Source organism: Rhinoraja longicauda, chromosome 19 (assembly GCF_053455715.1).
Source record: "Rhinoraja longicauda isolate Sanriku21f chromosome 19, sRhiLon1.1, whole genome shotgun sequence".
In the NCBI taxonomy this organism is placed as follows: Eukaryota; Metazoa; Chordata; class Chondrichthyes; order Rajiformes; family Arhynchobatidae; genus Rhinoraja; species Rhinoraja longicauda.
Genome location: NC_135971.1, coordinates 14,958,581 through 14,972,839, shown reverse-complemented (window position 1 = coordinate 14,972,839; position 14,259 = coordinate 14,958,581). Strand labels below are relative to the sequence as shown.

At 47.5% G+C, this 14,259-nt stretch overlaps 1 protein-coding gene across 1 annotated transcript in view; it reads right to left on the bottom strand.

Moving 5' to 3' along the window:
* Positions 1 to 309: 309 nt before the first annotated feature.
* The window catches only part of LOC144602856 (tripartite motif-containing protein 26-like), a 90,851-nt gene continuing 76,901 nt past the window's right edge, over positions 310 to 14,259 (bottom strand). The window contains exons 11-12 of the mRNA XM_078415978.1: positions 4,433 to 4,522; positions 310 to 375 (exon numbers count right to left, since the gene is read on the bottom strand). Of these exons, the coding sequence (XP_078272104.1) occupies positions 310 to 375; positions 4,433 to 4,522 (156 nt within the window). The remainder of the gene's footprint in view (positions 376 to 4,432; positions 4,523 to 14,259) is intronic.

Sequence of the window (14,259 nt, the reverse complement as noted above, 5' to 3'; positions counted from 1 at the left end):
GAATATTTAACAGCTGGTTACAAACTGAGCGTTAGAAATATATTGGACTATTCAACAAAACCTTACAATGTTTCCTTCAAGAGCATGTCCTACCTTCGCTTGCGACCAGCTTCCTCCTGAAAGAAATAAAACACAAATCTCAATTGACTGAGATGGACCGTCCTCATCCCGACAGCGGGAATTTCTCCACATTTCTACAACCCTCTGATAATTCCCATTTCCCAACTCTTATCACCGCTGCCATGCAGATAGAAAGTGGACATTACCGTCGAGACGTAGATCGATGGGGGAATACTGAAGGAGTGTTCATCAGAATGATGCCATAACTGAGAAGATGGAAATCCATGCAAAGACTGACAGGTCGTGGGATTTTATCTGGAGAAGATGTCAGGAATGTTGAGAGAGGATTTAAGTTTATCGGTGGATTTAAATGGGTGAGGATGAAATAATATCTCTAATCGATGGGGGAGCAAAAATCAAAGCTGAAATTTAACGTGGTCTTCAACAAATACCGAATGGAATGCAGTCATGAGAACATGGACCTCACTTGCATTGGAGGGAATGAAGTCAACTGCAGAGATAAATTTAAGGGCAAGCGGGATAAACACGTGAGCACTCCTGGAATTCGGGGTATTGTTACCGGGTGTGGTGAGTAGATGGGAGGGATGTTGAGTGGAGCAGAAATCATGACTGGATAGGATGGGCCGAATGGCCTGTCTATTATGTAGAATGGGATGTCATTCTATGGTGAACAAAGGTGGGTAAAACAAACAGAGCAAATTCCCCCAAGGTGACCGCCCACTGCTGATGGGAACCACATATAGATGATCAATCTGCTGTGTGCGCCACGTTCTAGATTTCAATGTTAATCCCCACAATGTGGTCATGGCTGATCCAGCCCAGGACTAAACTCCTCCACTTTGTCCCATTCCTTTTCATTTCAGTTCCCCGAATTTTCAAAAATGTATCTTTCTCTGGTATAAATACGTCTAACAGGTTAAACCTCTCAGAGTCTCTGGGTTGGAGAATCCCAGAGATTTACTGCCCTCTGTCCATTCGTGGCCCTTGGGATCAGATATAGGATCACCCGTCGTAGTTCAGAACTCCACAGAATACAAACACCTCTCTACATTACGACCAGGCAGTCCTGAGATCCCATAGATTATGCAGGAGGCCAATTAGTTTGGGAACAGCAACAACTGGATCAGATGAAACATTTACCCAGTTCTGAATTACTAGTAAAATGCAGCATTTATTTCAGAAATATCCCCTACCATTTTGTGACTGCACTTTCACTTTGCCAGAGTGTAGTATAACCCCTCACCTTCAGAAACACCACACTGTCTTTTTGATCCATCTGTTGCTGCAACTTCAAGAGTTCCACCTGAGTGGAATTTAAAATTTTAAAAATCTTTCCAAGATTTTTCTTCATTCTATTCAGAATTTTCTTCTCTTCCTCCCGGATATCTGCCAGTACACACTGCTCTTTCTCAGTGAGAATCTGGTGCAGTTCAGCAAACTGGGATGTGATCTTGGACTGAAGGTTGTGTGACTGTTCCTGTGAAATGAAAGGTGAAGATCAATATTTCATGTCACTGATTATGGTTCCTCGCTTATTTACTGGTGACATTTGGCCTGTGCATTTTTATTTGCTTTGGCAATTCAATAGTTTTTCTAAATGCTTCTAAAATATCGTGAGGGTAATCTTACAACCCATCAATCCTTTACCCCTAATACAATTCCCAGCTGCCTATTCCTTCTCACGTGTCCATTAATTCCCATTTATCCGTCCACCACCCCCTAGTGGGGTGCCGCAAGGCTCATTGCTGGGACCGCAGTTATTTACAATATATAATGATTTAGACGAGGGAATTAAATGTAATATCTCCAAGTTTGCAGATGCCACAAAGCTGGGCGGCAGTGTGAGCTGCGAGGAGGATGTTGTGAGGCTGCAGGGTGAGTTGGATAGGTTGGGTGAGTGGGCAGATGCATGGCAGATGCAGTAAAATGTGGATAACTGTGACGTTATCCACATTAGTTGCAAGGACAAGAAGGCAGATTATTATCTGAATGGTGTCAGATTAGGAAAAGGGGAGGTGCAACGATACCTGGGTGTCCTTGTACATCAGTCGATGAAAGTCAGCGTGCAGGTACAGCAGGCAGCGAAGAAAACTAATGGCATGTTGGCCTTCATTGTGAGAGGGTTTGGGTTTTGGAGCAAGGAGGTCCTACTGCAGTTGTGCAGGGTTGAGGCCACACCTGGAGTATTGTGTGCAGTTTTGGTCTCCTAAATTAAGGAAGGACATTCTTGCTATTGATGGAGTGCAGGTTAATTATTGGGATGGCAGGACTGACACATCATGAAAGAATTTGTCGACTGGGCTTGTATTCACTGGAATTTCGAAGGATGAGAGGGGATCTTATAGAAACATGTAAAATTCTTTACGGATTGGAGAGGCTTGATGCAGGAAAAATGTTCCTAATGTTGGGCGAGACCAGAACCAGGGGTTACAGTTAAAGAATAAGGGGTAGGTCATAATCATATTGAATGGTGGTGTTGGCTCGAAGGGCCGAATGGCCTACTCCTGCACCTATTTTTCTATTTTCTATTTAGGACTGATATAATAATAATATATTCCTTTATTCGTCCCACACGGGGGAAATTTACAATGAGATGAGGAAAAAAATTTCATCCAAAGAGTTGGGAATCTATGGAATTCTCTGCCTCGGAAGGCAGTGGAGGCCAATTCACTGGATGTTCTAAGAGTTAGATGTAGCTGTTAGGGCTAATTGAATCAAGGGATATGGGGATAAAGCAGGAACGGGATACTGAATTTGGACAATCAGCCATGATCATACTGAATGTCGGTGCTGGCTTGAAGGGCCGAATGGCCTACTCCTGCACCTATTTTCTTTGCAGCACCCGAGGTCAGGATCGAACCCGCTCACCAGAACTAGGAGACAGCAGCACTACTTGTGTCACTGCGCTGCCCTGTTATTACACGCATCAAACCTGCACAAGATCAGGAAATCGAAACTTAAAAGCCTCACCAGAACTCCAGAAATCTTCTCTTTCTGTTGCTGCTCCATTTGCTGGATCCCTGATTTATCTTTTGTGAGAGACTGGATGGAAGATTTCACCTGATCCTGGAATTGTGTTTGAAAACAGGAGAATAAAAGCGTTAGACAATAAAAACGGAATTAAACAATGATGGGATCAAAATCGGTTTGCTTTTACCTTGTGGTTTTCAACAGCTTCTTTAACCGGCATGAAGCTGTGAGACTTGTGTTCCCGCCCACTGCACAAACCACACAGATCAGCTTCTTGTCAGTTTCACAAAACAGCTTCAGTTCTTCCTGATGTTCCTCGCAGTGAAGTTTACTTTCCTTCTCTGTCCGATTCAGGCTCAGTGTTCGAGCTTTCTCAGCCAGTCTAACTAAGGCCCGACTCACCCTGAGGGCGCGGTCTGTAAACTCCTCTCTACATTCCGGGCAGGAGTTTCTCTCCTCCCTGTCCCAACTCTGTGTGATACAGGAGCGGCAGAAGTTGTGCCCACACTCCAGTGACACCGGATCGGTGAAGAAATCCAGGCAGATGGGACAAACTACCTCCTCGGTTAAACTCTCGACCGGGTCTTTCGCAGCCATTTTAACTCCGCCACTTCCTGGTTCAGTGTTTTCCACTGCGCGCGCTGCCGTCTCCGGCAATGACCTTATTTGGCTGCAAGTGTTCAGTGTGAAGGTGGCAATTCAAGAGCTCGTCTTAATAAGTCTGAAATAGTTGGTGAAAGTAATGTACAAGCACATCATTCCCATTTCCCCAGTACAATTCCCTGCAACTTGTTCCATTTCATGTGTCCATTAACCCTCACTGGACAGAACCAGGTCACCAGAACTAGCAGACAGCAGCACCACTTAGAATGACAGACTTCACAGATTCATACAGCAAGGGGTGTTAGATACCGACCAAGACGTCCCATCTGCGCTATTTCCACCAGTCCGCATTTGGCCCAGATAATTCTAAAACTTTTCTCTCCAGGAATTTGTTCAAAGACGTTTAAACTGTTGTTATGGTACCTGACTCAATTACCTCCTCTGGCAGCTCGTTCCATATCCCCACTACCAAAGTTGCCCTTAATGTTCGTATTAACTCTGTTCCCTCTCACCTTAAACCCATGCCCTCGCACTCTCGACGCCCTACTCAGGGTAAAGGTCTGAGTATTCACCCGAACATTTCGGTTCATGATATTATACACGTGCAATAGATCATTATTCAGACTCCTGCGCTCCAATTAGTAAAGTCCTTGCCTGCCCAACACTCCCAATAGCTCGGGCCCTCGACCACTGAGCTCTCTACAGGTGCCCACTTATTACACGCAACACAGGGATTAGATCTACACAAAAACCTTAAATCAATAAGACAAAGCCTCACCTGAACTCCAGAAATGCTCTGTTTCTGCTTAATTTTCTTGACCTTTGATTTCTTTTCTGTGAGAGATTCGAAAGAAGATTTCACCTGATCCTGGGGTCGGGTTTCAGATCAGAGAATAAAAATGTCAGATAATAAAGAAAAGATTACACAATGATGTGATGAAAAACGATTTGCTTTTACATTGTAGAATTCAATTGCTTCATCTACCGGCATGAAGCTGTGACACTTGTGTTCCCGCCCAGCTGCACAAACCAGGCAGATCAGTTTATTGTCAGTTTCACAAAACAGCTTCAGTTCTTCCTGATGTTCCTCGCAGTGAAGTTTACTTTCCTTCTCTGTCCGATTCAAGCTCAGTGTCCGCGCTGTATCTCTAAATCTAAACCTACATTGCAGAAACAAGGAACTGCAGATGCTGGTTAATACACAGAAGGCCACAAAGTGCTGGAGAAACGTAGTGGGTTAGACAGCAGCTTTAGACTTTAGAATTTACAGATAGGGCACAGAAACAGGCCCTTCGGTTCTCCGAGTCCGCGCAGCCCAGCGATCATCCCATACACGAGCACTATCCCACACACGAGGGACAAGTTACAATTTTATGGAAGCCATTTAACCGACAAACCTGCCTGTCTTTGGAGTGTGGGAGGAAACTGGAGCACCCGTAGAAATTCACAGGGACAATGTACAAACTCCATACAGACAGCACCCGTAGTCAGGATCGAACCCGGGTGTCTGGCATTGTAAGTCAGCAACTCTACCGCTGCGCCACCGTGCCGCCCAATTCTCTTGCTCCGGCTCTTTACTCAACTATGTCCTCACCTCTCCTGCTGTCTGCCCATCTTGATTTAGATTTTCAGATTTAGAGATACAGCGCGGAAACAGGCCCTTCGGCCCACCGAGTCCGCGCCGCCCAGCGATCCCCGCACATTAACACTATCCTACACACACTAGGGATAATTTTTATATTTACCCGGTCAATTAACCTACAAACCTGTACGTCTTTGGAGTGTGGGAGGAAACCGAAGATCTCGGAGAAAACCCACGCAGGTCGCGGGGAGAACGTACAAACTCCGTACAGACGGCTCCCGTAGTCAGGATCGAACCTGAGTCTCTGGCGCTGCATTCGCTGTAAGGCGGCAACTCTACCGCTGTGCCATTGTCTTGCTTTCATCTCACGTGAGTTATGGCGCATTCAGTTGGTTGCTGAAACAAGAAGCTACAGATGTTGGTTAACACACCAAGGGCCAGTGGCGGCACGGTGGCGCAGCAGGAGAGCTGCTGCCTCACTGCGCCAGAGACCCGGGTTCAATCCTGATTATGGGCGCTGTCGTTTCGGAGTTTGTACGTTCCCCTTGTGACCGCGTGGATTTTCTCCGGGTGCTCCTGTTTCGTCCCACACTCCAAAGACGTACAGGTTTGTTGGTTAATTAGCTGTGGTAAGTTGTAAAATAGTACCGAGCGTGTGTCGGATAGTGTGTGTGTGTGTGTGTGCGCACAAGGTGATCGCTAGTCGGCGTGGACTCGGTGGGCAGAAGGGCCTGTTTCCGCACTGTATCTCTAAAGTCCAAAAGTCTAAATCTCCTGTGCACTTTCCTTCCTGATCTTAGCTTAAATTATACCTGATATTGCAGTTTATCTGTTGCCAAAGTGTTCCCCCAGCTGGTAATTTTCCAGTTCAGAGGGCGCCCGGAAAGGGTTTCTGTTTACCAGGTTCCCTCTCATCTTAGTTTCCTTGTTCACCAGCAATGTCTTTCAGAAGAAAAATGATTCACCTTCCTCACCTCCCACGATTAGTGCTAAAATGTTTTTTTCCCCTGCCTCTTTAGAGATACTTCATCATTCTGGTCGTTAATCACTCTGTCTGTTTTTGTGGTTCCATTTAATAAACCACCTCTGCAATCCTATCCTCTCACATTCTTACCTTTTGACATAACTTCCTTTGAAACCAGCAATTGACCTAAATTTGTTCTTAACCCTTTGACAGCTAGTTCCATGTTAAAGTAAAAGTTTTCCTTTTTCTAGTTTACAGGTACAGCGCAGAAATAGACAATAGACAATAGGTGCAGGAGGATGCCATTCGGCCCTTCGAGCCAACACCGCCCTTCAATGTGATCATGGTTGATCATTCTCAATCAGTACCCCATTCCTGCCTTCTCCCCATACCCCCTGACTCCGCTATCGTTAAGAGCTCTATCTAGCTCTCTCTTGAATGCATTCAGAGAATTGGCCTCCACTGCCGTCTGAGGCAGAGAATTCCACAGATTCACAACTCTCTGACTGAAAACGTTTTTCCTCATCTCCGTTCTAAATGGCCTACCCCTTATTCTTAAACTGTGGCCCCTTGTTCTGGACTCCCCCAACATTGGGAACATGTTTCCTGCCTCTAACGTGTCCAACCCCTTAATAATCTTATACGTTTCGATAAGATCTCCTCTCATCCTTTTAAATTCCAGTGTATACAAGCCTAGTCGCTCCAGTCCTTCAACATACGAGAGTCCCGCCATTCCGGGAATTAACCTAGTAAACCTACGCTGCACGCCCTCAATAGCAAGAATATCCTTCCTCAAATTTGGAGACCAAAACTGCACACAGTACTCCAGGTGCGGTCTCACTAGGGCCCTGTACAACTGCAGAAGGACCTCTTTGCTCCTATACTCAACTCCTCTTGTTATGAAGGCCAACATTCCATTGGCTTTCTTCACTGCCTGCTGTACCTGCATGCTTAATTTCAGTGGCCCACCGAGTCCGCGCCGACCAGCGATCCCCGCACACTGACACCATCCGACACACACGACAGACAATTTATATTCACTCCAAGCCAATTAACCCACACACCTGCACGCCTTTGGAGCGTGGGAGGAAACCGAAGATCTCGGAGGAAGCCCCACGCAGGTCATGGGGAGAGCGTACAAACTCCGTGCAGACGGCGCCCGTGGTCGGGATCGAACGCGGGTCGCTGGCGCAGGGAGGCAGCAACTCCACCGCTGCGCCACCGAGTCGTGAAGGAGATCTTTTTAGTTTTAGAGATACAGCGCGGAAACAGGCCCTTCAGCTCAATGAATCTGTGGCCATCAGCCATCCCTGCACACTGACACCACCCGACACACACTAAGTACAATTTACAATGATACCAAGCAAATTAGCCCACATTGGAGGAAACTGCAGATCCTGGAGAAAACCCGAGCTCTACCTTCAAGTCACCCTTGCATTCCCTCTCTCTCCATCCCTCGCCCACCCTAACAGTCCTGCTAGTTTCACTGTTCATTTCCCTTCGTTATCACCTTGTCCACAGCCAACAATGGACCATTGTGTGCTCCACCTTCCCTGAGTCATTGGCACTGGCTCTGAATTGATCTGTACCTTTTCATATCTCGAGTTTCCCTTTCCCCCTGACACTCAGTCTGAAGAAGGATCTCGACCTGAAACAATAGACAATAAACAATAGGTGCAGGAGGAGACCATTCAGCCCTTCGAGCCAGCACCCCCATTCAATGTGATCATGGCTGATCATTCTCAATCAGTACCCCGTTCCTGCCTTCTCCCCATACCCCCTGACTCCGCTATCCTTAAGAGCTCTATCTAGCTCTCTCTTGAATGCATTCAGAGAATTGGCCTCCACTGCCTTCTGAGGTAGAGAATTCCACAGATTCATAACTTTCTGACTGAAAAAGTTTTTCCTCATCTCAGTTCTACCCCTTATTCTTAAACTGTGGCCCTTTGTTCTGGACTCGCACAACATTGGGAACATGTTTCCTGCCTCTAATGTGTCCAACCCCTTAATAATCTTATACGTTTCGATAAGATCTCCTCTCATCCTTCTAAATTTCAGTGTCATCTATTCCTTTTCTCCAGAGATGCTGCCCAAAGATACTAGAGGAACAAGATAGACCACTCGACCCTAAAAACCGTAGTATGTCATGGCGCCATTTTAGTAAGCAGAAACTTGCAGAAACATTTAAAAAGAAAAATAACAAAAATCTGTGAATTGATAGATGAGATATGTTCTGCATTTTAATAGAAAAATAACTGCAGATGCTAGTACAAATCGAAGGTGTCACAAAATGCTGGAGTAACTCAGCGAGTCAGGCAGCATTGCTGGAGAGAAGGAATGGGTGACGTTTCGGGTCGAGACCCTTCTTCAGACTAAGGCACGTACCACCAGATTGAGGAACAGTTTCTTCCCTGCTGCTATCAAACTTCTGAACAATCCTCTTATAAGATAGAGTGTAGTCCTGATCTTCCAACCTACCTCATTACGGACTCTGGACATTTTCCCTGCAACTGTAACGCTGTAACATTATATTCTGCACTCTGATATATTTCTTGTTGCCCTCCCTGTTGTAATTGCGGAGACATAAGAAACTGCAGGTGCCAGCTTACAAAAAAAGACACAACGTGTGGGATTAACTCAGCAGGTCAGGCATCATCTCTGGGGAACGTGGAAAGGTGATATTTTGAGTTGGGAGTCTTCTTCAGTCTGAAGAAATGTTCTGATCCAAAACGTTACTTATCCATGTTCTCCAGTGGTGCTGCCAGACCCGCTGAGTTACTCCAGTACTTTATTTCTTCTTCTTTGACCGTAAGTTCATAGTTCATAAGTGACAGGAGCAGAATCAGGCCTTTCAGCCCATCAGGTCTACTCGCCATTCAATTCAGGCTGATCTATCATTCCCTCTCTACCCCTTTCTCCTGCCTTCTCCCCATAATCTCTGACACCTGTACTATAATTGTCCAGCATGATTTGACCAGGTGGCACACAAGCAAATTTTATCACTGGGTCTTGGTGCACTTGACAATACTAAAGCAGTATCCATACTCTTCTGCAGTTGTATAGGGCCCTGGTAAGGCCACATCTGGAGTATTGTGCACAGTTTTGGTCTCCTAATTTGAGGAAGGACATCCTTGTAATTGAGGCAGTGCAGCGTAGGTTCATGAGATTGATCCCTGGGATGGCGGGACTGTCCTGTGAGGGAAGATTTAAAAGACTGGGCTTGTATTCACTGGAGTTTTGAAGGATGAGAGGGGATATTATAGAGACATAAAATTATAAAAGGACTGGACAAGTTAGATGCAGGAAAAAATGTTCCCAATGCTGTGGGAGTCCAGAACCAGGGGCCAAAGTCTTAGAATAAAGGGGAGGCCATTTAAAATTGAGGTGAGAAGGAACTTTTTCACCCAGAGATTTGTGAATTTGGGCAATTCTCTGCCACAGAGGGCAGTGGAAGCCAAATCACTGGATGGATTTAAGAGAGAGTTCGATAGAGAACTTGGGGCTAGTGGAATCAGGGGATATTGGGAGAAGGCAGGCACGAGTTACTGATTGTGGATGATCAGCCATGATCACAATGAATGGCGGTGCTGGCTCGAATGGCTGAATGGCCTCCTTCTGCACCTATTTTCTAAGTTTCTATGTTTCTCTTGGAAGAGGAAAGATGCAGGGTGATTTGGACAGGTTCTGTGAGTGGGCGGATGCATGGCAGATGCAGTTTAATGTGGATAAATGTGAGGTTATCCACTTTGGTGGTAAGAATAGGAAGGCAGATTATTATCTGAAGTTAGGTGTCAAGTTAGGAAAAGGGGACGTACAACGAGATCTGGGTGTCCTCGTGCATCAGTCACTGAAAGGAAGCATGCAGGTAGAGCAGGCAGTGAAGAACGCCAATGGAACAAGGGGCCAATGGAACAAGAGCCTTCATAACAAGAGGAGTTGAGTATAGGAGCAAAGTGGTCCTTCTGCAGTTGTACGGGGCCCTAGTGAGACCGCACCTGGAGTACCGTGCGCAGATTTTGATCTCCAAGTTTGAGGAAGGATATTCTTGCTATAGAGGGCATGCAGCATAGGTTTACTAGGTTAATTCCCGGAATGGCGGGACTGTCGTATGTTGAATGACTGGAGCGGCTTGGGTTGTATACACTTGAATTTTTAGATTTAGATTTAGAGATACAGCGCAGAAACAGGCCCTTTGGCCCACCGAGTCCGCGCCGCCCAGCGATCCCCGCACATTAACAATATCCTACACCCACTAGGGACAGTTTTTTTTACATTTACCCTGTCAATTAACCTACATACCTGTACGTCTTTGGAGTGTGGGAGGAAACCGAAGATCTCGGAGAAAACCCACGCAGGTCACGGGGAGAACGAACAAACTCCGTACAGACGGCGCCCGTAGTCAGGATCGAACCTGAGTCTCCGGCGCTGCATTCGCTGTAAGGCTGTGTTGCAGAGGTCGGCACGGTGGCGCAGCGTTAGAGTTGCTGCCTAACAGCGAATGCAGTGTGACCATGTGTGACTATGAATGATCTCACTGATCTGCACGCAGAAAATAGTCTCGCTGTACCTTGGCGCACAAGATAAGATGGAGACCATTGAACCATTGAACATTGAGGAAGGGCAGGACTTTCCCAAGAAGATGTTCCTACCAGGAGGAAATTGATGATGGAAGAACTAGGCGGAAAACAAAGGGAGTGGCTTGGCTGGCAGTGGGATTTCTGAATAGCATCAATGAATGGAGGAGGTTGTGAAAGAGACTTTAAATATAGACTTGCCCCATGACAGCACAGCCCTGGTTTAACCAAACGCATGCATTCAGGGGAAATGAGGTGGCATTCGATTTCCTTGGTGAGATCATGTCTTCTTCCTTCCCCCCCCCACTTCCCCCCATCTCCCCGGCAACAGTAGACGACAGCCCTAGAGTGTAGGAAGGAACTGCAGATGCCGGTTTAAATGGAAGATAAGACACGAAAAGCTGGGGTAACTCAGCGGGACAGGCAGCGCCTCTGGAGAGAAGGAATTGGGTGACGCTTCGGGTCAATAGACAATAGGGGCAGCAGGAGGCCCTTCGGCCCTTCGAGCCAGCACCGCCATTCAATGTGATCATGGCTGATCATTCTCAATCAGTACCCCGTTCCTGCCTTCTCCCCATACCCCCTGACTCCGCTATTTGTGGAATTCTCTGCCGCAGAAGACAGAGGAGGTCAATTCACCGAAGTAATTTAAAAGAGTGTTAGGGGGAGAGGTGGAGAAGAGAGGTAGATCACATGCACCAAGGCAAACATTCAGTGTCTCTGTAGGAAAATAAACTGCAGGTGCTGGTTAAAATGGAAGGTAGACACAAAATGCTGGAGTAACTCAGCGGGTCAGGCAGTATCTCGGGAGAGAAGGAACAGGGCGAGACCCTTCTTCACACTGAAGTGCAGACACAAAATGGTAGACATTCAGTACCAGCTCACCAACAGGAAGCTATGGTTTTAAGATGTGGTGGAGACGTTCTTGATCCTCTGCTCTGATGATCAAGGCGAGGCGGAGGCGAAAGAACTGCAGAAAAGTTGCAAGACCGCACTGCATCTAGGGCACTTCAGAAAAACCTCATCTTTCTGCACTTTTGCTGTGTAATAATTAGCTTTGCAACAAGCGGGTGTCAATATTACACGGTTGATTCAGGCAACTACTCAGCCCCTTTGTCCCTTGTTCACTGGGGAAGAGGTGGTAACGAAGGGGTACAAGGATGTGAACAGAGGAAATACAAGGGCGACTGGAGTGGGGGGGGGGGGGGGAGGAAAGGAATGCAAGGGGCCACCTGAAATCTGAAAAATCAACGTTCATACTGCTGGGGTATGAGCTGCCCAAACGAAATAGGGCACATGGTATTGGGGCTAGGGTACTGACATGGATAGAAAATTGGTTGACAGACAGAAAGCAAAGAGTGGGGATAAATGGGTCCCTTTCGGAATGGCAGGCAGTGACCAGTGGGGTACCGCAAGGTTCGGTGCTGGGACCCCAGCTATTTACGATATACATTAATGACTTAGACGAAGGGATTCAAAGTACCATTAGCAAATTTGCAGATGATACTAAGCTGGGGGGTAGTGTGAATTGTGAGGAAGATGCAATAAGGCTGCAGGGTGACTTGGACAGGTTGTGTGAGTGGGCGGATACATGGCAGATGCAGTTTAATGTAGATAAATGTGAGGTTATTCACTTTGGAAGTAAGAATAGAAAGGCAGATTATTATCTGAATGGTGTCAAGTTAGGAGGAGGGGGAGTTCAACGAGATCTGGGTGTCCTAGTGCATCAGTCAATGAAAGGAAGCATGCAGGTACAGCAGGCAGTGAAGAAAGCCAATGGAATGTTGGCCTTCATAACAAGAGGAGTTGAGTATAGGAGCAAAGAGGTCCTTCTACAGTTGTACCGGGCCCTGGTGAGACCGCACCTGGAGTACTGTGTGCAGTTTTGGTCTCCAAATTTGAGGAAGGATATTCTTGCTATGGAGGGCGTGCAGCGTAGGTTCACTAGGTTAATTCCCGGAATGGCGGGACTGTCATATGTTGAAAGGCTGAAGCGATTGGGCTTGTATACACTGGAATTTAGAAGGATGAGGGGGGATCTTATTGAAACATATAAGATAATTAGGGGATTGGACACATTAGAGGCAGGAAACATGTTCCCAATGTTAGGGGAGTCCAGAACAAGGGGCCACAGTTTAAGAATAAGGGGTAGGCTATTTAGAACGGAGATGAGGAAGATCTTTTTCAGTCAGAGAGTGATGATGGTGTGGAATTCTCTGCCTCAGAAGGCAGTGGAGGCCAGTTCGTTGGATGCTTTCAAGAGAGAGCTGGATAGAGCTCTTAAGGATAGCGGAGTGAGGGGGTATGGGGAAAAGGCAGGAACGGGGTACTGATTGAGAGTGATCAGCCATGATCGCATTGAATGGGGCCAAATGGTCAGTTTCTGCGCTGTATCTTTAAGCTAAGCAAAACTAAACTACACTAAACTAGACTAAACTTAATTACACTAAACTAAACTATGCTAAACTAAACTAAACCAAACTAAACTACGTTAAACTATCCTAAACTACGCTAAACAATTGCTAAACTAAGCTAAGAGAAGGTAGTTGGGGCAGGTGCTCCAACAACATTTGAAAGATTCTTGGACAGGTACATGGTTAAGAAAGATTTAGACCAGGGGTGTCAACTCATTTTCACCCCGGGCCACATCAGCATTATGGTTACCCTCAAAGGGCCGGTTGTAACTGGCCCCCCCTTTTCCCCCACTCTCTCTCCCCCCACATTCTCTCCTCCCCCAGCCCCACTCTCCTCCCCTCCCACCCCTACCTTCTCCTCCACCCGCCCCACCTGCATTCTCACCTTCCCCCTCCCCCCCCACTCTCCCCCCCACTCTCCCCCCCTTCCCCCACCACCACCCCCCTTCCCCCCCCACTTCCTCTCTCCTCCCCTCACCCTCACCTTCCTTTCACTCTCACTGTCCCCTTCCCCCTCACCCACCTTTTCCTCCCTCCCCCCACTCTCCCCTGACCCCCACTGTCCTCCCTCCCCCTCCTCCACACTCTCAACCCCCCACCACCACCACCCCTCCCCTGCTGTCCCCTTCCCCCCACCCCTCCTCCTCACCCACACACTGCCCTCCTCCCCAGTCCCACTCTCCCTCCCACCCGGACTCGCACTCTCCCCCACCCCTCTTTCCCCACCCCCCCTTTCCACCACTCTCTCCTCCCCAGCCCCACTCTCTCCCACTCCTCTCCTCCCCCCACCCTCCCCACCACACACTCGCCCCACCCCCCATTCTCACTGCCCCACCCCCACTGTCCCCTCTCCCCCCACCCCCACTCTCTTCCCCCCACCACCACCCCCTTCCCCCCCACACCCCCTCTCTCCTCCCCCACCCCCTCCTCCCCTTTCACTCACTGTCCCCTTCCCCCACCCACCTTCTCTCCTTTCCTCGCCCCCACTCTTCCCTGACCCCAGTCCCCTTCCCCCTCACGCTCTCTTCCCCCCACCACCACCCCCTTCAATAGTCGTTTATTTCAATCAAT